Raw genomic sequence first — 26,123 nt, 5'->3', positions numbered from 1 at the left:
TAATGAATTGAACTAAATGATTGTAAACCACATCTTATATATAATTTGTCACCTTATATAATAATAAATATCTGAGTTACATTAAAAAAATACAGGGAAGTGTAATATACATGTCAATGTTTTGTACAGACTTGCCTATGCCACTAGGCATATGCTGGGAATATGATGATATTAACCATTTTGCTTGCTGTGCATCTGTTCTAATATTTAAAATGTACCCGCAAGGGCACTTGATGCACCATTATATAGTGCACGATCAAACAGATCTTCTCTGCAGTTTGTTACAACCTAGGTCTTCTGCAGTGTCTATCTGAGCTCTTGTTGCTACTGATGAACAGGAACAGGTAAGAAAAAACATTTTCTTCCATGTATCTTTTAAATTTATTTTGGGGTGACATGCCTTTGGTCTTGCATATTAATAGCTTGCATTCTCAAGTTGTACATTTAACAACATTAGGCATTACTGTCATAAAGTACAATCCAGTAATCAATTAAAAAGTAAGTATACCCGCACCCCATTGTGAATAATAGCAAGTTGCACTCCTTACAAATGCAAGTTTAAAGCATATTTTACCATTTTTTAAAATACAAAAATGTTAGCTAAGTCCACACCATATAATGGACTGAGTCATGAGCTGTTGCAGCCCAGTATTTCCCACTATCCCAGCCAGCAACAGACTCTTCTGAGCCAATGGGCCTGGGAACAAGAATTCCCAGCATCTCCAAACTGAATCTGTTAAACAAGGAGACAATTAGAGCTCTGTTTTCCAGGCAGAAGTCAGTGTCTGAAGGGTGCAGCGAAACTTTTACGAAGCACTGGGGTTAGCAGGGCATGCTATTTGGTGTCACGACTTGCTTGGCGCTGTTGGGTCTGGCTCCAGCATTGCAGATATGATACCCTCTAATATTCTTCAAATGAAATTGGGAACGTTCTATTCTACATCACAAAGCTTCTCCCTTGTTTGATATCGCCACACACGTATGCATCATATATTCATATACAGTTGTCACCTAGACCCACTTACAGCCTCTTAGCCTCACAGGATTTTTGTAAAGAAAAAAAATGTGTTGATTCCGATAAGATACACCTTTAATGGATAAATGAAATAACATTCTAGCTATAAACTGCCTTGAGTCCCTGTCAGGGAAAAAGATTAGATATAATGATAATGATAATGATAATGATAATGATAATGATAGAAACTGTGAGAATGATCAGGAACATACCAGAGAGTAAATCCTATTGATTTCAGTGGGACTTACATCTAAGTAACAATGCTTAGGATTGCAGAGTACAACTGCACAGTCTTTACCCAGTTACCTGGGAGCCCCAGCTTCCAAAGGAGTGAAGCTTGTGGGCTGGAATTCATGGTCTCTGAGCCTTGATTTAGGAAGTCCCAGTTGAGTTCCAGGGCCTTTACTCATGTGAAAGTGTACATAGGGGTAAAGTCTCTGCACTGATTAGGAAATGTGTAAGATCTAGATAGATAGAAATGCTGTGATATATTTTGCCTTGCCTATGAAATGTAATTTAATTGAAAACAGTTGCTGTAATTAGAAAGGGAAGAAAGAAAGGAAGAATCAGGAAAGGAGAGAAAGAACGAAGGAAGGACAGAGAGAAGAAAGAAAAAACAGGAAAGGGAAAGTGGGAGAGAGAAAGAGAGAAAGAGAGGAAGGAAGGAAGGAAGGAAGGAAGGGGAATTGGAAGAAAGAAAGAGTAAAGAGATGGGGAGAGAAGGAAAGTGAAGCGGGAGAAGAAGAAAAGGAAAGTAGGACTGGGGAAAGCAGAAAAGGAAGGGAGGGAAAGTAGGGAGAAAGTGAAGCGGGAGAGGAAGAAATGAGAGGGAAAGCAAGAGAAAAGGAATGGAAATTGAACAGAAGGACATTTTTGGAAAAGGAGGAAAGAAGAGAATATGTAGTGAAAACCTCTGCCAAATGGGAAGGATGAGAGACAGAGTGAGAGAGTGCATAGGAAAGGAAGGGGAGAGGGCAAGAGCACTTCCAACCTCACAGCAGAGGAGACACGTATTTTGAAAGCATTCTCTCCCCGCTCCTCTCCTCCTCTGCCAGGTTCTGCAGGCTCCAAAAACATCTTCACTCACATATGACCTCCACTGCTGATGTTTGCGCCCCCTCCCCCCATTCTTCTCCTCTGCATAGGGCATCCATGGATGGGGCTGAAGACAGGGAGCCAAGCTATTCTTAAAGGGGGCCATGGGCAAAATTGCAGCTACACTAAAACCGCAAGCTCGCTGCAAACCCAGTGCCCCTTTGACATTACCTTAAATCAGAACTCTCTGACAAAGTAAAAACCAATGATTCCCCAACGGTTTTCATGATGGTCCTGGCATTTTCGGCACAGTAGAAGGATATGCTACATTGTTCTAGTCCTTTCTGGAGAATACCCATGCGGGTAACATCAAACTTTTTCTTTTGAAGAACAATTTCTGTAGAACTTATAGAAGCTTTGCCAGCAATGTGAAATAATTATAACTGGCCTTATTTTGCTCTGTTCAGATGGGCTCAGGCTGCCATCCATCTTGGAACACAGCTTGATCTCTGGCATGTTCTCAGTCCTCAATTTTTCTAAGCAAACACATTTGCCTTGGGCCACCTTCACAACAACCCCAACATACCTGGCAAGTTTCAGATCTGAGAGACAAGTGTTCATGATGTGGACAAATTGCATTGCAAATTACATGGCATGCTTTTGTGATCACAGTGTGTGTATAATGATATATAATGAGCAGTTGTCACCAAGAAAGAGCAATTATTTTCAGGCAAGTTGGGTTTCTTCATACAGATGCTACTTTGGGTCACAGAGTTTAACTTTTTGAAGTCTTTTACTTTCATGCTCCAGATCAGCACTTATGTGAGTTGCTGAGTGCATCAGGAAAGAAAAAATCTCATTAATTGCCCTTAATTACAGCGGCATAAATAGGAAAAACCACTTGGTATTTATTTCATCCCACATTAATTTTTCATGATATCTCAAAAGAGATTAACTACTAATGCTGCTTGAGAAGTGAATGTTCTCATGCATAGGCCATGTGTATCTACTGAGGTGAGGGAGCACTCAACAATTGTGAAGGGGTTTGCATAAATAAACTGAAAATTGTTGTTTTTTTTTGACCCATTAAAAACATTCTGAGAAATGAACACACATTTATCGACACATCATTTGATATTCATTTGTTCTTCCCAACCTCAGACTCTACTAATATCAAGGACCATCAAGGTAGCATTTAGCATTAATACATTAATTACTGTTGCATCATACCCTTTAACACCCATCAGGTCTCCTCAAGACCTTTCTTCAATTCAGTGTTTTCCCTGAAACCTTTCTCATTAAGAAGATACTGTAATTCTGTTTTATACACAGGTCCAAGATGTGGCTGTTTTGGGGAGTGGCCTGCTTAGTCCAACAGGCTCTGACATCTGAAGAATTCAGCAGCGGAAAACATTTGAATCCTCAAGAATTCATGAAAATTGTAAGTTGATGATTCAGGTGCCCTTGAAAACAGTAGACTGTGATCCTTACAGCTTCCCTTTTAAACAGTTTTCAAGAGTGCATGCATTCCCAAGCAGATTCTCCAGACTTGACAGGGTTATCTCACACTGCAAATTCATCTGAAAGTGTTTTAAACAATTCTCCTCCCTTGGGGAGAAATTTGATTCCGTTCACATTTCAAACTGAATCCACCTAATTTGCATTTTTTGAAACAATTATTTTTAAAAAATCATTCAAAATTGGCATTTCCCAAATTTTGCAATGCTGTTCTCCAATCAAGTAATGGAAATAGAAGCACATATGTCAGGGTAAAGTGTGTTCTAAAATGCATATATGAGTGAAAACAACGTACAGAAAATGCATTTTGTCTGGCAAAATTGGCTTGCAGAAAGGTGTGTTCTGGGCAAACTTGCATACAATCATGTGTACATTATAAGAGTTTAGGAGAGGGATGGGGCCCTAAGGCCCTTCAGATGTTGTTGGACTACAATTCCCATCATCCTTGACCTTGGCCATGCTGCCTGGGACTAACAGGAGCTGGAGCCCAGCTATAGCCACAGGCTTCTCATTCCTGGTGTAGGGCTAGTAAAGTCATTGAAGAATGATCCTGGCTCTGAGAATTGTCCCAGAATTATTATTTTTTTAATCAAGCTTTTCAATTTCCATCCCTCTCCACTCAAAGCCTGAAATCATCCAGTACTGGGGATACCCCAGTGAAGAGTATACAATCCTGACAGAGGATGGCTATTACCTGCAGAATTCCACATGGAATAAACTGTTCTGGGAAGACAGGTATTTCTGGAATGGTGTTTCGTATGGTTGTTTGAAGTGCTGTTCATTCCCTTTCTGTGAAAAATATTGAATAACAGCATGAAAATTTCACCAAGTGTGACCTCTGTTAACAGGTTCCACAGATCTAATGGCTTTAACTGTGCATTTTCAAAATTTGCTTTATGTATTAGGGGGTAAATGTTGCATTTCTTTTTTCAAAATTGTCACCATTAGAGTCAGTAGGCTATCTATTTGATAAAAATAAAGCTTTTCTCTCCACATCACTTTTGGATATGGTGGGATATATCCACAAATATCTCTTCTCGAATATCATCTATACCAAGTTTCTTCCAAATTAGTGTCAAGTGTGCTGTCATCATGTGGCCTTACCCTCTCGCACCTAACTCCATCGCATCTATATCCAGTGCTGTTTTTCTAGAAAAAGAGGTGCCGGAACTCACCATGAACACATCCCTCTTTCTCTTAAAATGCCTGAGAGGTGCCGGAACTGAGTTCTGTCTGAAAAAAAGCCCTGCCTATTTCTATATTTAGGTTTGATGCAACCAGTTTGGCTTCATTCACAAGCATTTCCAGTTGTTTCAAAGTTTGTCAGCTCCATGAGGAGAACGTCTATGTTTGCTACTTCAGTTTCCAGTGTGGTATCTCTAGCTGGGATGACCTTGTTGCAAATATCTATGCCAGCTAATATTTTGTACCACCTGGCTGACATTAACAGATAGGGAAAAGATGTAATCATAAATTCCATGGACTTCATTTCTTGTTTTGGCCAGCAAATTTAGTTCTATAAGTTATTCCAGGGCTAATTTAATTCTAGCCAAGTGAGCTGCAAAAGGCTTTGCACATTCAACATGTGTCATAGAAATGGACGTGCTAACAGTCAGGGAAGAGGCAGACAAAGCTGAGGAAGGAAGATAATTCCTAAAAGAGAGGGGAGCAGCAGTTAGCAGCAGGAACTTGACCCCTGTACACAGAGAGGAAGACAGGAAGACACAAAACACAGGCAGGCAGCTGACAAGCTCTGAGAATGACTCAGAAGAAGAATTAGGGGGAGTAGAATCCCCCGAACTCATAGGCTCATAAGATTGGTCGAGAAACGCAGGACTGGGAGAAAGAGGAAGTGGCGGGGTTTCCTGTTGGGGGAAAGGAAGGGGGAGGAGCTCAGTCCCGGCAACTCATTCATTGAGTGAGGACTGAAAGAGCTGAGCTCCAATCGGGGCTTTTTTATAGACTAATAAATCTGAAGTAAATACCGTATTTTTTGCCCTATAGAATGCACTTTTCCCCTCCAAAAATGAAGGGGGAATGTGTGTGCGTCCTATGGGGCAGATACAGGCTTTCGCTGAAGCCTGGAGAGCGAGAGGGGTTGGTGTGCACCGACCCCTCCTGCTCTCCAGGCTTCAGGAAGCTCCGCGCAACCCTCCGGAGCCCGCGCTGGGCTCCCGAGGGTTGCGCAGAGCTGCCTGCTTCCTGGAGCGCGGGGCGCGCTGGAAGCAGAGCGCCCGGCACTTCGGGAAGTCATCTACAGCCTAGGGAGCCCCGTGGGAGTTCCCGCAGGGCTCCCTAGGCTGCGGATAGCAGCCTGCTTCCCGGAGCGTGGGGTGCGCTGAAAGCAGAGCGCCCGGCGCTTCAGGAAGACATCCGTAGCCTGCTTCCCGGAGCGCGGGGCGCACTGGAAGCAGAGCGCCCGGCGCTTCAGGAAGACATCCGCAGCCTGCTGCACGGAGCGCGGGGCGCGCTGAAGCAGAGCGCCCCGCGCTTCAGGCAGACATCAGGCAGCCCCTTCCAAGAAGAGTACAACATCATACTCTCCAACATCTCTCCAATGAAAATAAGGACATCCCATTCCATAATGATAATTTTACTATTTATACCCCACGCATCTTACTGGGTTGCCCCAGCCACTCTGGGCAGCTTCCAACATATATAAAAACATAATAAAAAATTAAACATTAAGTCAGTCAGTCAGTTTTATTGCACATAGCCAAAGGCTGCCGCAATGTACACAGAATTATTTGACAATTAAAAGAAAATATACTGAATTGATTAAAAAAAGACTTAAAACATTTATATTATTAAAACATTACGTACTCTAAACAAAGCTATAAAAATACCCCAATGTACAAATAAAAACATTAAACAATAAAATTCATAAGCTAAAATCATCACATGGTCACTAATGTTAAAAACAATATCAATTAATACAGTGTGCAATTTATACTCAGAGTGTGGTGACAAAGATAGAGCATAGCCTGAGATAGATAGATAGGATCAAATAAATTCATCACCTTTACAGTTAATGGCTACCTTGGCTATATAATTTGCTCTAATTTTCCTAGCAGCAGTTGCAAAAAGTGCTACCCGCCAGGTCACATACTTATTAAACATTAAAGAAATTCCCTATACAGGATTGCCTTCAGACGGCTCAGGAGCTGGATAACTCCATATGCGCCAACATTTCTCCAATGAAAGTAGGGACATCCTAAGGAAAAGCGGGACATTCCGGGATAGAATAAGAAACCGGGATGGCTTCTCTAAATCAGGAACACCCATTTGGAGCATCTGCAACATTGATTAAGCCCTTTAAAAGGAACATTCTAGCGCCCCTCCTTTGGCTCCCAAGCCACACTTTTGACCTTGAGCAGGTGAATGCACCCTGTCTCCTGGCCCTGAGTCAGATACCAAAGGAGAATGTTGATGCTCTGTGAGTGAGCATATTTGGAGTATTTGATCTAATATTCTCTTTGTTTTACAGGGCCTAGGCCAGTTGCGTTATTGGTAGTTGACATTATTTTGGAAGGTAGGAGCTGGATTGCAAATCTTCCCAGCGATAGTTTGGCATTTGTCCTAGCAGATGCAGGTTATGATGTCTGGATACTAAACAACAGGGGGACCACCTGGTCTAGAAGACACAAGCGCTTTTCTATATTTCAAAAAGAATTTTGGAATTTCAGGTAAGTACAAGGGACTATTGTTGCTTGGGTGGAAGGGATGCTTTTCCCGAGAACTTTCCCAGGACTCCACTAGATTGGTAAAGAAAAAGCTTGTCCCAGACTGTAACCATCTAACTTGAGTGCTTGAGCATTATACTTTGCCCTGCCTTGTAGCGGGACAAGCCTAAACTATCTTAAGTTAGAGTGGAATCGCATCACTGGAATCACCAAATACTGCAGGAAATGTTTCCTTTGCTAGAAAATTAGAAGAGGGGTAGACTTGATCTGCAGAAGGAAAGGTGTGTTTAAAGTGCACATTGCATACACTGAAAGCTGAATGAAAAACAAATTGATATACATTCCAGAGAGGAATGTGTGCATCATAACCACTACTACGAGGGCCTGTCATACATGAGGCAAGGTGAGGTGGCAGGCTCCAAAGGGGTAGCAGATCCAGCCTCCAAGGAATAGCCGCTTACTGGCTTTTCCTCCTGGTGAGCAACAATTGCGGCCCAGCGCCTCCCTCAGCTCGCTCCACTGTGCAGTGCCATTTTCTGCATCCCTCTTGGCTGCTGTGGTACCTCTTGGGTTTCCGCCAAACCCAGAGATTCAAACGGGCCAATCCCCAGCCATCTGGGGGTGCGTGGCTTGGCGAGCAGACCTGAGGGAAGCAGGCTTCACTCAGGTCCGCCTGCCAACTATTTAGCCTGGCTGACCCTGTGTGCTGCATTCCAGTCGGCTGGGAGCATTGCCCACTTTGCCCTCCCTATAACATAGTTGCTATTTCTCTAACCATTTCTTCTTCAGCTAGGAGGGCTTTGCTGTGGTGTTTTGATGGTTGCCGAATTTGGGACTGGGAAGGAATTTTCCTTGCGTCGCAGGTTTCACCTTCCCCTGGTGGGACATGGCACAATTTTGGGATTTGACTCAGGTACCAAAATGTCTTGGGCCTGCCCTGACTACTACTGACATATAAAGCCCTGAAAAATTAGGGATTTGAATTACTAGACAGCAGGTGGACAATGTATATATTGTCCACTTGCTGTCTAGTAATTCAAATCCCTAAATTTGATTTAATTTCTCTGAATCTGAGAACCTAACTGGGCTAGTTTAAGTGAAATAGAAATATTTAAATAAATCATAAATATATATTTACTCTTTCTTTCCGTACTATTCCCACTGGACAACTTGCAAGGTTAATCTCCAAATGTCAGGGTTACCATGTCTAATGTATTGTATTTTTTATATTGATACATTAATGTACACAATTGTATGCAAATGCAGATGGTCAAAATTTCACTGATATTCTATCTATGTCTTTCAGTTTTCATGAAACGGCAATCTATGATATTCCAGCAGCCATAAACTTTATATTGCAGAAAACTAAGCAAAAAAGCCTGTATTATATGGGCTTTTCCCAGGGAGGTTCAATGGGTAAGTTAAGAAGAAAAGAATGAAATGTCTTTCATTTCTCTTGCTTTCTTGAATTATCAGGGACTTACTGGAGATGTGGTGCAATCTCAGGGCTATTCGAAAGACTAGTTAAGAAAAGTATAAGACAGGTTAAAGTATAACTGCTTAATAATAATAATAATAATAATAATAATAATATGCCACCCATCTGACTGTGGAGCTTTCAACAAATTATAACACAGCAAGATATCAAATATTAAAAACTTCCCTGTACAGAGTTTACATATGTTCCAAGAGAAAGTCTTTTCAGGATCAGGACTTCAGTAGTCAAGCAAGGGCTCAGAATGTGATCAGAGGACTGCCACTGTTTCATGAACAGGGATTTGGTGACGTTAAGACATGAATGGGGAATATTTGGCACTCCAGATTTGGACTCCAACTCGCAGTAGCCCTAGAAGCATGATTTGTAGTCAGTGATTATGGAAATCCAACAATATCTGGAGGGCTACAGCTTTCTCACTACTCACTATAGCTTTAAGAGCATGAGAACACAAGCTTTGGCTTATTAGAGCACAATAAGATCCACCCTCTTTATTATTCTGTGTCCCGGAATGTATCTGGAAGCTTAATAGCTAGGCATGAAAGTGGTGGTCATCCCTGTTGCCTTGATCAGCCACCTACCTGAACAAACCCACCTGTGCATGGAGCACGACACCATTTTCATCTGCCTCCTGATGTACTTCTTAGAAGACAGGTCCTCCAATGTCGCTCAGTGCTGGGAGATTATGGGAAAGAAAAGAAAGTACTTAGTCACATGGTGCATTGTATTACTATGAAATTCACTACCACTAAACTTGGTGATGGGCTACAAATGTAAACGTTTGCAAAATGCTTGCAAAGTGGGATTATAAAAATCCATGAAAGTTAAAGCTATTAATGACTACTAGTCATGATGGTTATATACTGCCGTCATGGTTGGAGACACCATATCTCTGAATGCTGTTCACTAAGGGAAACATTTCCTTCATGTCCTGTTTTCCCATAAGAATCGTGTTAGGCACTGCAAGGAACAGAGTATTGAACTAGCTAGGCCTTTGGTCTGGTCCAGCAGGGCTCCTCTTGCGCTCCTAGTGGCAGGTGCAGCTGGCAGAAATGGCTGTGCTGTGTGCAGGTGCAGCCTTAGGCTCATTTGAATGCCTCCAGCTGTAAAAAGGCCAAGCTGTCCCAAGAAACAGGTCAGGGTCAGAGTGGCTGACAGGGACAGAGAGCTACAATTACATCCTGGACTCTCTACGTCTGCCTGCCTATAGTTTTGGCTGTGCAGAATATACAGCTCTCATCAGTTCCGCAGTTGCGAAGAATTGCCATTTCTGGGGCAAGGGAGCAAAATCTGAGAGAGAGACCAGCAGGCATGAAAGAACAGGATCCTGCTCATAACTTATATGTGATGGATTCTCTTCAAAATTCCAGTGCCTAATTTAAGAACCTGAATTTGTGGAATGACAGACATTTCAAAAGAAGAGAGATGGGAAACCTTTGACACTCTGGATGCTTTTGGACCCCAGTTCCCATCAGCAGCAGCAAGTATGGCTGATGGGAGTTGTAGTCCAGCAGCAACTGGAGAGCCACAGGTTTCTTATCCCTGATTTGTTTCTTTGTTTGCAGGTGCAATGTTTTTTAAAAAAACTTTCTTTTCTCCAGGTTTAATTGCCTTTTCAACCATGCCACAGCTTGCTAAAAAGGTGAAACTCTTCATGGCCTTTGCTCCTATCTACATATTGGTAGACACCAGAGGGCTATTTTCATTTCTTCTACGCTTTCCTGATGTATTGAAAAGAGTAGGTATGACTCAAGCATTTGCAGATCCGTATATTTAATATCTATTTTTCTTATGAGTCTTAACAGAGAGTTACCTTCCTGCAGTCCACTCTGTTTCTTTAACTCAACATTGAGTGTGAGCTTGAGAAAGACCTTTCTGGACAGAGAACTGGTGACCACACCTGACTCCCCCTCCCTAACCCTCAAGTCTGACCTGATGCGGCACCCAAGTGGGCATAGCTGAATGAGAAGAACTCCACCCTGCTCATCCTCTCAGGTCTCAGTGATGAGGTCTAGATCAGCCTCCTCATTCACAATCAAGTCATGGCTGAGGGAGGTCTCACTCCGAGCTGACCTGCATTCAGCAACAGCATCCACAGACCCAAGGGTTGGTTGATAAGACAACCACAGTTCCCTAGGTTGGATGAAGGGCTGGCACACGGCATAGTCACCAACTGGCTGCATTGTGTGCCCCTTACCTTGGTTGCCCCACCTCCCACACCACACCTACCCCTACTCTGAACTACTGTAATTGCCCCCCATTGCACTCCCCAGCTCCTCTCTTCCCAAGTACATTTTCAGATAAAACAACACCCACCCTGTATTTTATACCCCCAAGATAAAAACACCATCCCCATTAAAACAAAAAAATACCCCAAGGGGGCCCCCACCTTCATTCCACTAACTTACCACCTGAGAGGTTCTTTGGGAGTAAGGTAGTCCTTCAAGTGTGCATGCCCCAGAAATCTTGCTGAAGCCATGCAGAGCCAGGCCTGCATTAGACTCTGAAGGCAAAATTGCCTAGAAAGGCTAGGTATATCACCTTGATTGTGCTGGAGAAAGGTGGTATATGACTGTAACCTAAAGGGGATCTATTCCTAGCTGGAGGCTTAATGTTTCCTTCCAAGAAAGGACTATTAATTAGAAATTTAGAGATTTTTTTTTATTTTACAGCTTATATTTGGAAATAAAGAATTCTGCCTTATCAGTAACAAATTAAAAGCTATCAAAGCGAAGATATGCAGCAATCCAGTGATTGACAGACTTTGTCTCGAAAGCATTTTCTTCCTTCTAGGACGCAATGAGAAAAACCTAAATGTGGTAGGCAGATTTATTATATATCGTTTATGCATTTACTTCTTCTTTTTTTAAAGAACTAGTTATGTACATAAACATAACACCGAAAGAAAAGCAATCAAACAATCTATTACTTGCCATAATTCTGATTTCCTTAGCACAATTATTCCATAGTGAAATTCTTGAGACCTCTTTCAATAGATGTTAACCAATCATCATTTAAAATGTACAGTGGTACCTCGGGTTAAGTACTTAATTCATTCCAGAGGTCCGTACTTAACCTGAAACTGTTCTTAACCTGAAGCAGCACTTTAGCTAATGGGGCCTCCTGCTGTTGCCGCGCCGCTGGAGCACAATTTCTGTTCTCATCCTGAAGCAAAGTTCTTAACCTGAAGCACTATTTCTGGGTTAGCAGAGTCTGTAACCTGAAGCGTATGTAACCCGAGGTACCACTGTATTTTCAAAATTAACTTCACGTCTAGTAGGTAGTTGGTCACTTATGCGTCGCCATAGAGGAGGAAATGCACCAGACTCCAAATATCAAAGAGTGGCTTATTTTAATTGCTTATGCTAAATTCCAGATGCAAAGACAGAAAGAATTCCTATAGTGGGGCGGACTGTGACCAGGTGAACCTTCTGCCTGCTTCATGTGCTGTCCAGGGGCTCACTGTTGAGAGGCAACTTCAAGGCCCCTGTTCTTCCTTCTTATGGCTCTTTATCAGCTGGATTCACTATGGGTGGGGGATACACATCTAGGTACCCAGACACCTCTTCATCAGAAACCTGCTTCCTTGTGCTGCATGAAAGTGTCTGTATGCTGTACTGCCTTGAATGCCATGACCTTGTGAATGTGGGTGTTGCTTGAAAACTCTTCAAGAATGTCATTATAAAAAGCATTTTCTTTCCTATCATTCTTCCAGAGTCGAGCAGATGTGTATCTTGGAATTTCCCCCGATTATACTTCTGTAAAAACAGTGGTACATTGGGGTCAGGTACGGTATAATAAAAAACCTTCTCAGCATTTCAAAATTCAGGAGTCAAAAGTTGAACATATTTACCTGAATGTTCAGTTTCTCATATTCTTGTTCTTGTAATAAGGTTCCCATTTCGTTTTATGAAAGTGTCATTTTCAAAATTACTCCCCACCCCTGAAATTATATTCTAGATGCTTCTAGAATACTTCCTGTTAGCATCTCACAGGAAGAATACAGGAAGCTCCCCTATACTGAATTGAACCATTGGTCCTTTCAGTTCAAAATTGTCTACCCTGACTGAAAGCAGCTTTCCAGGGTTTCAGACCGTAGTATCTCCCAGAGTTTTCTCACAAACGAGGTTGATAGATACATTAATAATCTTCTACCTGACTTTCTAGAGACACCACTGTTTTAACCAGAGCTTTTGGTCCTTTTATTGGCCAGGGTGGATGGGTGGAGATTCTGAAAACCAAGATCCCTACATTTTGAATTTTCTTTCGACTATCCATCTTTCAGAAGATTTAGTATTTTGAGCATGCACCAAATTTCAAATTGTGCATAAGTCTTTTTCATCTTTTTAGGTTGCTAAATCAAACCAATTTAAATATTTTGATTATGGACCAAAGAACGGGGCTATCTACAACATGGTAAGTGATTTGGATTCTAATGAGTGATTTGGCTTGCAGGTTAAACATTCAGTGTGAACAGTGTTGTGACTTCTGAGTTCTTGCATAACTGATAACATCAAAGACATAGAACTGGTTGAAATTATGGGTTTGTCTATGAAAATGCAGCCATTTAACAAGGGGGAGCATAGAAAGATGCCATATATCAAATCAGACAATTGGTCCATGTGGTTCAACATTGTCTATCTAGATTGGCAGCAGGGTGGGATGTGGTGCAGGTGGAATGGGGCAGAACAGACTAGTGTGTGTTCCAGTGACACCTGTGGTGGTCAGGAAAGGAACCCCTATGTAAGTGGAGATTCCCCTTTAATACATTTTGCTATTCTTACTGGTCCAGTGTAGGGAATTTGATTCTGAATAGACAGATAAAGAATGATTTTCAAGGGACAGATGTTAGACATCCAATACTTCTGAAGATCCAAAAGTCATCTTAACAATGAGAAGAAATGTAAATGTGAACCTCATTTTCATATTTCTGATCTCTTCATCAACAGAGTTCACCCCCATTTTATAAAGTAGAGGATTCTATTGTGCCAACAGCTGTGTGGAGTGCTGGACGTGACACTATTGCAAGCAAAAGAAATGTTGAAGTGTTGCTTCCTCGAATCACTAATTTAGTTTTCTACAAGCATATTCCTGATTGGCAGCATGTGGATTTTATCTGGGGTCTTGATGCACCAGAGAGGTTGTATAAGGATGTGCTTTGTCTGATGCAAAAGTACAAATAAAGTTTTAATATGAGGGGTATGGAGAGAGTCAGAACTTACAGGGTTAAGAAGTTCTGAGTGACGTCTCACATTCTGAGGCGTGGTTTAGAATACTGAGGGGAGTGTTCTACTCTGTCTCTCAGAGAGTGTGTGTTGCTCCGTACCAGGAGAGGAGCAAGAATGAGTGCTCTGTCACCGGGAGAGTTATGATCTGTTGTTTTGCTACGAGAATAAAGCTATTTGTAAGATAAGGAGGACACCGTGCTTCAAGCCTGATTTGTTATGCACACACGACAACAGCTTCTGTTTCTACGCTGCATATGCACTCTGCTGAAGCAAGCTGTGAGGAGCCCTTTGGAGCAGAGCACCGCAGGGGAAGCGTGTGGACTCCAGGGGCAAGCAAAGCTTCCAATAAATCATCCCATAGGTTATGGATAGGTTATGGAGTTGTCAGCAACGCTGTGAAGCAAGCTGCGGTCGTGCCGGTGTGTGCTGCGGCCAGCTGAAGAGACGCTGGAGAAAAGGCTGAAGCCAGCTGGAGCTAAGCCTATGTTTAAGGCAGGGAGCTCGCTGGGAAGATCTGCGCTTGAACCGGGTGCGAGAGAGGCTACTACTGTTCGTAAGTAAGCTGGGCCCCGGGGGAGAAGATGGCAGACAGCCATGAATCGTACTCAGTCCTTTTTGAAAAGGTGGACGGGAAGGAGCCCTGGGTCGCGTGGCAGGCACTGAAGACGGCATGTCAGGCCGCAGTGGGAGCCAGACCAGAGGGGGCTAGAAGCTGCCCAGAGGGAGCACCAAGCCCAGAAGGGGCTGAAGGACGCCCAGAAAGCCCAGTGGGGGCTGGGACTGTGTTTGGAAGCTGTGCACCCAGGAGTGGGGGTGCAGGCCAGATAGGCCATTCCAAGGGTCTTGAGAGTGCCCAGGCTGTTTGGCAGGAGCTGGAAGCCGAAAGCCACGTCCCCAGTTGCAGAAAAGCCTCAAGGAGCGCTGCTGGCAAGGTTGGGGGGGCAGGGAAGACCAAAGGCAAGTTTGCAAAGTTTTCCACTCGTCGTTGCTTTGTTTGCAATTCCCCTGACCATCTGCGCCGCTGCTGCCCACAGAGAGCAAGGGAGACAGGGCAGGATGTTCCAAGGTCGCTTCCCATGGGAACCAGCCAGGTTTCCATGGCAACCAGTCCAGCAGAGGAGGCAGGCGTGGGAAGACGCAGAGACGACCAGAGGGGGAAGACGGCGCTTATCAGCTATCTGCTTCGATGGCAGTGTTAGAGAACACCTGCAAAGGCCCCAAGGACGGGGGCAGCGAGAAGTCTGTTGCTAAGGCAACATCGAAGGACAGCGCCAGTGAGGACAGAGTGCTGCGTTGGGTTGTGGACTCTGCTGCAAATAAACATCTCGTGACTGAGACGCCTGGTGTCAAGATAAGGAACTGCAGGGCTGTTTCAGCTGGGAAATCAGTGTGTTTTGCTGATGGGTCACAGAGACGTGTAACCAATGTGGGAAATGTGTTTGTTTCTGTTTTACAGGCGCAGCTGGAAGTCTACGTGTCGCCAGGGATAACACATTGTCTTTTATCTGTACCTTGTCTCTTACAGGAGGGGTATACGGTTTGTTTTGAGAAGAATGTCTGTACAATTTCCAGAGGGGGGAAGCAGCTAGTACGTGTTGAGAGAAATCAGAACAACCTCTTTGTTCTGGAAACATCTCTGGAGGGTGAGGGGAATGCTGGCAAGGCCACCATTCACACTCATGTTTCATGTGCTTGCGTGTGGCACAAGAGAATGTCACATGGCCCCTGTGAAGACATTCAGATGTTATCTGAGTGCACCAAAGGGTGCAAGGTAAGAGAATGTGGTGAACTTCTAAATTGCAGGGCTTGCAGGAAAGCCAAGAATAAGGGATACAGTTATCCCAGGGTGGAGAGAGTAACCACAAAGCCTTTTGAGCTTGTGCACGCAGACCTTTTTGGTCCCATGCCACAGCCAAGTCTGGGCAAGGCCAGGTTTCTGCTGACGCTGACAGATGATTTTACGCAGAACTCATGGGCGTTCACGCTGAGAACGAAGGAGGACGCAACACAACTGATCAAGGATTGGGTTGCAGAGGTGGAACTAAGGTTCTCCACCAAGGTGCAGGGGTTCAAGTGTGACCGAGGTTCAGAGGTCACTGGGTCTGCTCTAAAGAGGTTCTTTCGCCAGAGAGGGATACGTCACAAGGTGACTTCTCCTCAGGAGAGTGGCGTGGCAGAGCTGAGGAGTAAAGCTCTGGTTCAAGCATCAGAGATTCTACTGTGTGACTCTGGTTTGCCTCAAAGTTTTTGGGGGGAGGCGGTAAAGACGGCCAATTTCACGATGAACAGGTGCTACAATTCAGTGGTAGGTGACACCCCGTATTTCTTGCTCAACGGACAGAGACCGCAGGTGCATTTCTTCCGTTCGTTTGGTTGCAGAGCCTTGGTGCCTGTACCAAAGTTTCAGCAGCAAGAGGGTGGCCCAAGGTACCAGGAAATGATCTTCTGTGGGTATGAACCTGCGACAAAGGGGTGGAGATTTGCATGTCCAGAAGGTGATCAGACCAAGCTTCTGATCAGTAAACATGCTGAATTCTATGAACAGGATAGTAGGGCAAGGCGCAAAGCGAGCCCTGATGTTCACTGAGATTGTCTGTCTGAATCTGAGGAGGAGGGAGAGCCAGGTGATGGAGACCAGATCTATGATCAGGGTCAGCACCAGGGTAGGGCGTCTCCACAGGTTGTTAAAAGAGTGTCCAAGAGTGAGCCCTCATCTCCTGTTAGCGTAAAGGAGAAAGCTCACAGACGGTTCAAGTCAGAGGGGGAGTCGTCTGATGAAGAAGACGCAGTTGCTGGCCCCAGTGGGTCAGAAGAAGCACCCCAGTTTGTGCCCAGGCGGTCATCTCGGGCAACAAAGGGAATTCCACCTGAGAGGTTTCAGGTCACAAATGCGTGGGTTGGTCTCGCACAGTGCGAACCTGAGATTTGTGAGGAGGTTCAACAGGTGCCTGACAATGCTGCCAGGAAGGAGCGAAAGGCAGTGGAGAAGGTGTTGAACACTCAGAGGTCCTCTCAGAATATGATACGAGAGGGGGTATGGAGAGAGTCAGAACTTACAGGGTTAAGAAGTTCTGAGTGACGTCTCACATTCTGAGGCGTGGTTTAGAATACTGAGGGGAGTGTTCTACTCTGTCTCTCAGAGAGTGTGTGTTGCTCCGTACCGGGAGAGGAGCAAGAATGAGTGCTCTGTCACCGGGAGAGTTATGATCTGTTGTTTTGCTATGAGAATAAAGCTATTTGTAAGATAAGGAGGACACCGTGCGTCAAGCCTGATTTGTTACGTACACACGGCAACAGCTTCTGTTTCTACGCTGCGTATGCACTCTGCTGAAGCAAGCTGTGAGGAGCCCTTTGGAGCAGAGCACCACAGGGGAAGCGTGTGGACTCCGGGGGCAAGCAAAGCTTCCAATAAATCATCCCATAGGTTATGGATAACGGGCAAACTATATATCTGATATTAATGTGCACATTTATTTTAAAGGAATCTTACATCGGTTGATTTCTGTATTTATATTCTTCCTTTCTGTCACGAAGAATATTGAAGCTGGCTTACAATAATAAAAAGATATGAAGAAGAAAACTGCATAAGAAAATTGACGGTAAAAGTGTAACATCAAGTAGGGATGCAGCCTCTAGTACTACTGTCAGGGCTACCCTAGGTCCCAGCTCACAAAGGACCAACGCTGCTTCGTTGTTAAGTATAAAAGCCTTTATTGAAGTTCAGTTTCACTTCCAGAGCCGCAGCGCGCAGCCCCACGTCTAAAGTGTCAGACCACTGATGCTCCGTCTGAGTCTCCTCCCCCTTGACACCAATTTAAGAGTCTAGCCTTGCTCCACCTTCTCCGCTGCTCCTTCCTCCTCTGGGTCCGCCTGCCCGCCGGGGTTCCGCCCTTTCTAGCCTCTTCTCCCGCTGATTCCCCTGAGCCTTCTCCCTCCCTCCGGCGGGCTTTAGGAGCTGGTTCCCCATCCGGGTCTCCTGCTGTTCCGCGCGCCTGCACATTTGAACTTGGCGCGCGCGCCCAGCCAGCAACTTTCCTCCTGACCGTTCCACTGCTGCTGTCACTGCTTCCCCCATCGGGGGGGCTAGCTGCAACTGACCTCCCCTCCGTTGGAGGCGTGGTCAGCCCTGACTCCCTCTCTGGAGGAGACACTGCTCCTGACACATGTGACTCCTCCCCCCCACTACGCTCTGGTGGGGAAACTGGTCCTGATCCTCCACTGCTGCTTTGGGGTTCCCCTCTGGCTCCTTGTTTCTGGTGCGTCCCCCCTGGGACCCCCCTTGCCCTGACCATCGGCGCCCCCTTCTGGGAATCTTCTGATTCGCTGGAGAAGCTCATGGAATCTCTCGGGCCACTGTCATACTCCCCTACGCTGCCCTCGGATTCTTCCCCTTCGCTCTCCCAATCCTCTCTCCCCAGTGCTCCTGCTCCTGATTCCCTGACATCCATCCCCCCCTCGAAGCCCCCCCTTCCCCCCTCCCCCTCTTCGGGTGTGGGTTCCGGGTGCTCCAGTCCAGTGGGTGTGAGTGCGGGATACCATTCTTCCCCCCTGGTGTGTAGCCGGTCCACTGGATCCGGCCCAACCGCAACGGGCTCGTCGACGTCGATTTCCTCTGCTTCCATCTCTCTGCTGATGTGCTCGAATCCAGGATCCTCCCCCAACACGTCCATGTCCTCCCCTCCCCCGGGTACCTCTGGTGAGACAGCTTGCAAAGGTCCCCGCAGCAGCTCCCTGCGCCACCCCACCTCCGGTTGAGTGTCCCACCAATAGGAGCGGTCTGTGGCAAACCCCGAGAGAGACCCCTCCGAGGAGCTAGTGTCTGGCGTCGTCTCTTCAGCTGATGAAAAACCCTGGAACGTACTGGCTGACAGTGTGGGCGTGAAGAGCCAGTCGTCGAAATACTCTGCCGGCATAGGTCTGTGTGGGAAGAGTGCATGGAACTCGTCTTTAAGATAGTGCTCCTCCACGGCATAGCACGGTACCCACCTGTTGGCACTGGCTGGGGTACCTTCCCTGGCGAGGAGGTATTCCACCCCCTCTTCCCCCCACCTCGAGTCCAAAATCTCCGTGACCTCGTTGAGTGGCGTCGCCCTCCGTGACCCCTCCCTCTTCGGAGATTCACTAAGTGTGTCTGGCGCGTTCCCTGTCGCCTGAAACCTGTGGGGTTCCCTGTAGGGTGTGAGCACTGACCTATGAAAGACTGGGTGCATTCTGGAGCCCTCCGGGAGTGTCAACCGGAAGGCCACTGGATTGATTTGCGCCGCGACCTGGTAAGGTCCCAGCTGCTTGTGCTTGAGCTTCCTCTTAGCTAGCGTCCTGGCCGGCACTGCCTGGGCTGCTAACCAGACCCAGTCCCCCACCTGGATGTCCTCCCCGACCCTCCTGTGCTTGTCTGCCTGCATCTTGTAGGCGTGTTTCGCCAGTTCCAATTGCCTTCGGAGTTGCTCGTGGACCTCCTGTAACTCTGCTGCTAAGTGCTCTGCTCCCCTTGGCTCCCCCTCCCCCGTCGTCTCTAACCCCGGGAAAGTTCTGGGATGCCGCCCATTATTGGCGAAGAACGGTGTCACTCCCGTAGACCCGTGCTTCGTGTTGTTGTAGGCAAACTCGGCCAGCGGTAGGTAGTCCACCCAGGTCGAGGGTTGTTGATTGGCGTAGCATCGCAGGTACTGCTGCATGATGGCGTTGACCCTCTCCGCTTGTCCGTTGGTCTGCGGGTGTCGTGCCGACGCTAAGTTGATCTTGACGTTCAGGATGCCCAGCAGCTTCTGCCAGAAGCTCGAGACGAATTGGCGACCCCGGTCGGACAGGATGGACCGCGGCAAGCCGTGAGCTTTGAACACGTGGTCTATGAACAGCTTGGCGGTCTGTTCCGCTGTGGCCACCTTCGCGCACGGAATAAAGTGTGCCATCTTGGTGAACATGTCTACGACCACGAGCACCGCTGTTTTGCCTCGCGAGCTGGGCAGATCTGTGACAAAGTCCAGGGCCACTCTCTCCCACGGTTCGAGCGGCGTCTGTAGGGGTTCTAGTAGACCCGCCGGCTTCCTGTGTACTGGCTTGGCCCTTTGGCAGGTGTCACACCTGGAGACGTAATCCGCGACTTCTCCCCTCACCTTGGGCCACCAAAAGTCTCTGGTTACTAATTCCGCCGTTTTGTCCTTGCCGAAGTGCCCAGCGCTGGGCGCGTCGTGTAGCTGCTGCAAGACTTTCGCGCGGAGGTCGTCTCCGGGCACGTAGAGAGCCCCTTTGCGGATGAGCAGTCCGTCTCGTATCTGGAACTCGTCGTCCTTCGCTGTGCCTCTTCGCACCTCCTCCATCTTGGATTGTGCGAACGAATCCGTCTGCAGCGCTCGACGCACCGCGTCCAGGTCCACGGCAGCTGAAGCGCACGCCCACGCTTTCGGTGCGAAAATGTGCTTGGCCGCCACCGGCGCCGCTTCCTCGAGATACTGCGGCTTCCTGGATAGTGCATCCGCCATGACGTTGTTGTCTCCCGGGATGTATTCTATCCGGAAATCGAAATCCGCAAAGAACTCCGCCCAGCGGATGTGTCTCTGGTTCAGGAACCGCGCCGTGCGCCAGTACTCCAGGTTCTTATGGTCCGTGCGGACTTGCACTGTGTGTCTGGCTCCAACGAGGAAGTGCCGCCACGCCCTGAAAGCTGCATGAATGGCCAGCAACTCCCTGTCCCAGATGGTGTAGTTCTGTTCCGCCTTGCTGAGTTTCCTGGAGTAGAATGCGCACGGCCTCCATTCCCCTTGCGGATCTTGCTGCAACAGGACGGCCCCCACTGCTCTGTCTGAGGCGTCCGTCTCAACCCTCATTGGTCTGCTGGGGTTTACATGTAGCAGCTGTTCTTCGGACGCGAAGAGACGCTTGAGTCTCCGAAAGGACTGCTCCGCCTGGTCCGTCCAGGTGAACTTCTTCTTCTTGGAGCTGAGGGTGTCCGTGATGGCCGCCGTCTCCTTCGCGAACCCTTTGATGAACTTGCGATAAAAGTTGGCGAAGCCGACGAACCTCTGGACCTCCTTCCGATTGCGCGGGCTCTTCCAGTCCAACACCGCGCGGACCTTGGCGCTGTCCATGGCGAGTCCCTTGTCGGACAGCTTGTAGCCCAGAAAATCCACCTCCGTCATGTCGAACTGGCACTTCTCTAATTTGGCGTAAAGTCTGTGCTCCCGTAGCCTCTGCAGGACCTCCTTGACGTCCCTCTCGTGAGCCTCCTGCGATTCCGAGAAGATCAGGATATCGTCCAGGAAGCAGACGCACTTCTTGTAGAGGAGTCCCGCTAACACGTGATGCATGAAAGCTTGGAAGGTATGGGAGCCATTTTGCAGACCAAAAGGCATTACGCGATATTCATAGGTGCCTAAAGGTGTAAACATGGCTGTCTTCCACTCATCGCCCTCCCGCATGCGTATAAGGTTGTACGCCCCTCGTAGATCCAACTTGGTGAAGATCCGTCCCTTCCTCACCGTCGCGAGCAGGTCGTCGATCTTGGGCATGGGGAATGCTGCGGGCTTTGTTTTGGAATTTATGGTCCTAAAATCAACTATGAGTCTCCGTTGGGGCGTGTCCTTCTTCTTCACGAAAAACACGGGACTGCCCCCCACTGCTTTAGATTCTTGGATGAACCCCCGCTTCAAGTTGTGATCTATGAACTCCCTGAGTTCTTGCAGTTCATCTTCAGACATGGAATACAGTTTCCCAGTCGGCAGCGTCGCTCCCGGCAGGAGGTCAATCTTGCAGTCGTAAGGCCTGTGGGGAGGCAGCTTATCCGCTTCCCTCTCGCAGAAGACCTCCAAAAACTCCTTGTACTTGTTGGGTACCGCTTGCACCATGCCTAGGTGTAGCTGCGGTTCATCCTCTTGCCCCTCCTCCTCCTGGCGGGTCTGGATGCAGTGTTCTGCGCAGTAGGAGGAACAGAAGGTCAACTGCCGCTGGTACCATGCCAATGCCGGGCTGTGCCTATCCAGCCAACTCATACCCAACACTATGGGCGTGTCCGACAGGTGGGTGACGTTGAAGCTGATGACTTCGCGGTGGTTTCCAATTTGCATCACCATCGGTGGTGTTTGCTGTACCACCTCTCCTCCCAGTAGCTTCCTGCCATCGACCGTGACGACGTTTAGGGGCATCGTGGCTGGCATGAGTGCTATGCGATGTTGCTTGATAAAGTCCACTCCAATAAAGTCTGCGTTGCTCCCAGAGTCAATGGTTATTGGTACTTGCATGGTGTGCCCATTGGGCAACTGGAGCGATGCGGTGAGTTGCACCACTGGTTTGGGTGGGAGGGGGTCTGTGGGCTGTAAAATCTCTGGGGACTGCTTCACTGACTTGCCTGGTTGGGCCCCAGTGGCTCTGTTTCCAACCAGGCTTCTTCTTCCCCCTGCAGCTGTTTCAGCTGCTCACCTGTTCCCTTTACTGTTGCTGAGGCTGCAGTGTGCTTCTGGAGCCTCTGGGGACACTCTTTGGCCATGTGCTGTGCACTGTCGCAGATGTAACACTTCCTGGTCCCTCTAGGAGCCTTCCCCTTGACTGCTCCCGGTGTTTGGGCTCTGCTGGCAGTCTGAGCCCTTGCACCACCAATCTCCATCGGCTCTTCTCCCCTTCCCAAAGGAGGCATGGACAGCGCCCGCCCCGCCTCTCTGGGAAAGAAAGGGGTTGTCCTGGCTGGGGTGCTTCCCTTACGTCCTTCCAGGCGCACACCAATTGCCAACGCTCTTTGGGCAACTTCTTGGGTATTTTGGGGTCTTTCTCCTCTTGCCAGTTCATCTTTCACCTCTCCACTTAGCCCCTCCCAGAACAGGTCTCTGACAGCAATGGAGTCCTTCTCCCAGCCCAGCACGTTCAGTAAGGCAAAAAAGCGCGAGTGATACTGCCTCACCGTCGCTTTCCCTTGCTGTAGTCCATGCATTTCCCTCCGAGCAATATCTACATCTACCGTAGATTTAAAGCAAGCGTCCATAGCTTTGATAAATGCATCGGAATCTTTGAGGGCAGGGTCTTTTTCGCGCCACAAATTCCGCAGCCACGCTTTTGCTTCCCCATGCAAATGAGTGATTATGAAGCCCACCTTCTCTTCCTCATCTCTAAAGTCTTTCCGAAGCAAATTGAGCGCGTAAACCACGTCAGCTCTGAAGTTAGGGTATTGCTGCAGGTTCCCATCAAAGTGCGCCACCAGGCTGCCCCCCCTCTTCCCGAGGCCAACTCCCTCCGGTTTGGGTCCTGGCAGCCCCTCTTTCCCCCAACGGTCCCACCTGGCTTGCAGATCCCGGCAGAGCGCTACTGCTTCTTCTTCTCTTTTCCTGGATGCTGCTACTTCCGCGTAAAGCGTCGTGACTGCTTCTTGCAGTTCTTTCACCTGGCTCTCTGTAGTCATCTTTGCCTATCTTCGTGAGCTCGCAAAACACCAAGTCTTGCCCCTCGCTGCACCAACTCACGCTGCGAGGTTTTTATGAGAGACGGAGCATACTGTCAGGGCTACCCTAGGTCCCAGCTCACAAAGGACCAACGCTGCTTCGTTGTTAAGTATAAAAGCCTTTATTGAAGTTCAGTTTCACTTCCAGAGCCGCAGCGCGCAGCCCCACGTCTAAAGTGTCAGACCACTGATGCTCCGTCTGAGTCTCCTCCCCCTTGACACCAATTTAAGAGTCTAGCCTTGCTCCACCTTCTCCGCTGCTCCTTCCTCCTCTGGGTCCGCCTGCCCGCCGGGGTTCCGCCCTTTCTAGCCTCTTCTCCCGCTGATTCCCCTGAGCCTTCTCCCTCCCTCCGGCGGGCTTTAGGAGCTGGTTCCCCATCCGGGTCTCCTGCTGTTCCGCGCGCCTGCACATTTGAACTTGGCGCGCGCGCCCAGCCAGCAACTTTCCTCCTGACCGTTCCACTGCTGCTGTCACTGCTTCCCCCATCGGGGGGGCTAGCTGCAACTGACCTCCCCTCCGTTGGAGGCGTGGTCAGCCCTGACTCCCTCTCTGGAGGAGACACTGCTCCTGACACATGTGACTCCTCCCCCCCACTACGCTCTGGTGGGGAAACTGGTCCTGATCCTCCACTGCTGCTTTGGGGTTCCCCTCTGGCTCCTTGTTTCTGGTGCGTCCCCCCTGGGACCCCCCTTGCCCTGACCATCGGCGCCCCCTTCTGGGAATCTTCTGATTCGCTGGAGAAGCTCATGGAATCTCTCGGGCCACTGTCATACTCCCCTACGCTGCCCTCGGATTCTTCCCCTTCGCTCTCCCAATCCTCTCTCCCCAGTGCTCCTGCTCCTGATTCCCTGACAACTACTTATTATAATATGCATTTTATTTTATATTGTGTAATGATGCCTTATAGAATAAACTTGCTTCTGCTCTGCAATGAATCATGGAACTCCCTATCTGAGATTTCCCTGCCCCCTGTAAAATGCAATAAAAAAATTAACTGCAAACTGAAATGTACTCTGGATTTAGGGCTTGTTGTTTAGCTACTGTATTCTCATATTGAATAGAATTCTAATTCTCTAAATTGTTTGGGTGAGGCTGGGATCGAGGGGTGCATGGCTGCCGGGTTCCCACACCACCTTTCCCCAAGCAGCCTTGCAAGGTTGAGATGGGGGGGGGCGAGGAGGGTGCAACAGCCTTGCCGCTCGGGGCTGGTGTCGCTCCAGTGGTAGCAGAGACTGGGCAGACCCAGTACACAAACACAAATGCCCTAGACAGATTCACCTTCATTTCAGAATGTAATTTGTCACCAGGTGGCAGTAGACCTACTGAGGGAAACAGGATGGAATTGGTATCTATTCTGTTTTTGTCTGATAGGTTTTTTTACCTATTGTTTTTCCCACAGTCAAGCAGATGTATTTTTCATAATCTCTCCTTATTTTTCTTCTGTAAAATCAGTAGCCCACTGCCGCCAGGTAGAGTTTAATCAATGGTTCCTCAGCATTTCAAAACTTAAACATCAATGGTTGATTCCTTTTGTTGTTGTTGATGGTGATGGATGATGGCTTTGGATCTGATTTCATCACTCCATATTTGTTTCTTGATATCAGAATCATAGAATTGCAGAATTGGAAGAGAACCTGGTCCAAACCTCCTGCAATGTTGGGAATATCAACTAAAGCATTATCTTGTGCCATTACCTACTTTGTTCTAGGCTGAAATTCAACAGTTTCCCCCCACTATTACAGTGCTGCAACAACAAAAGAAATCATGTCTGCTGTGTTTTAGCACTGGATCTTCTGTAAAATGGCAGCAGCTACTGTCTTTCTTACATTTGCTTACAATGATACTTGTGAAAATACAGTTAATCAAATATGAGCAGTCAAAGCAATTTGGTTATTGCTTGTTACTTGCTCATTGCCTTTATGATAGGGAAGAAGAACTCGGTCAGTAAAGAACTACCACAAAACAATCACCTTATGCAACCTTTCTCAACCTGTGGGTCCCCAGATGTTGTTGGACTACAACTCCCATCATCCCTGAGCTCTGGCCTTGCTAACTAGGGGTGATGGGAGTTGTAGTTCAACAACATCTGGGGACCCACAGGTTGAGAAAGGTTGCATAAGGTGATTGTTTATCTCCTTTGAGCTGAGGATGTGTCACAAATCAGTACCGCCCTGCTCACATCTGATTGGCACTGACAGTCTCTGCTGATATGTGTCTCTGCTCATGTGTGCCCAGTGGTACCACACATACACTCATGAAAGCTCGATGGAGCCATGCACAGGGGTCAATTTCTTTTATATATATATATATATATAATTTTCCAACATAAATTTATACCAAATTAAACATCCATTTCTTAGTCATTCTTTTAGACTTCCTTCAGGTTGTCTGACAATTCTCCGTATTATCTCTTCATCTCACATTTCATAATTTTATATTGCACTTTAACAATCTTAGTCAAATCTTATCTTTTTAGCAATATTTCTATCACTATTTTTCACAGAGCTTCTTGAAATCCAACAACTATTAATTGATCATCACAAACATTTTTGATATACTCTGTAAATTTCTTCCAGTCCTCGGTGAATCTCTGGTCTCTTTGATTCCTGATTCTTCCCGTTAGTCTATCCATTTCTGCGTATTCCATCAATTTCATTCTCCATTCTTCTCTCGTGGGCATTTCTTCCTGTTTCCATTTCTGCGCCAGCAAAATTCTAGCTGCTGTCA

At 47.2% G+C, this 26,123-nt stretch overlaps 1 protein-coding gene and 1 long non-coding RNA gene across 2 annotated transcripts; one reads left to right on the top strand and one right to left on the bottom strand.

Moving 5' to 3' along the window:
• Positions 1-13,940, top strand: LOC310762735 (lysosomal acid lipase/cholesteryl ester hydrolase-like). The gene is given in 11 exon segments (XM_083614204.1): positions 1-344; positions 3,383-3,491; positions 4,194-4,264; positions 4,266-4,303; positions 7,056-7,254; positions 8,558-8,667; positions 10,348-10,484; positions 11,419-11,565; positions 12,462-12,533; positions 13,097-13,162; positions 13,696-13,940. Coding segments are annotated over 11 exon segments (1,197 nt in total). The 5' UTR covers positions 1-330; the 3' UTR covers positions 13,930-13,940.
• On the bottom strand, positions 12,082-25,039 carry LOC310762798. Its single transcript, XR_014548184.1, has 2 exons — positions 24,778-25,039; positions 12,082-12,504 (listed from the first exon to the last, which is right to left on the bottom strand). It is a non-coding gene; the product is annotated as an uncharacterized lncRNA (long non-coding RNA).
• Positions 25,040-26,123: the final 1,084 nt, after the last annotated feature.

This window comes from Podarcis filfolensis (assembly GCF_964270895.1).
Source record: "Podarcis filfolensis genome assembly, chromosome: 5".
Lineage (NCBI taxonomy): Eukaryota > Metazoa > Chordata > Lepidosauria > Squamata > Lacertidae > Podarcis > Podarcis filfolensis.
Note: the sequence above shows the minus strand (reverse complement) of the source record. Positions and strands in the feature narration are given on the sequence as shown.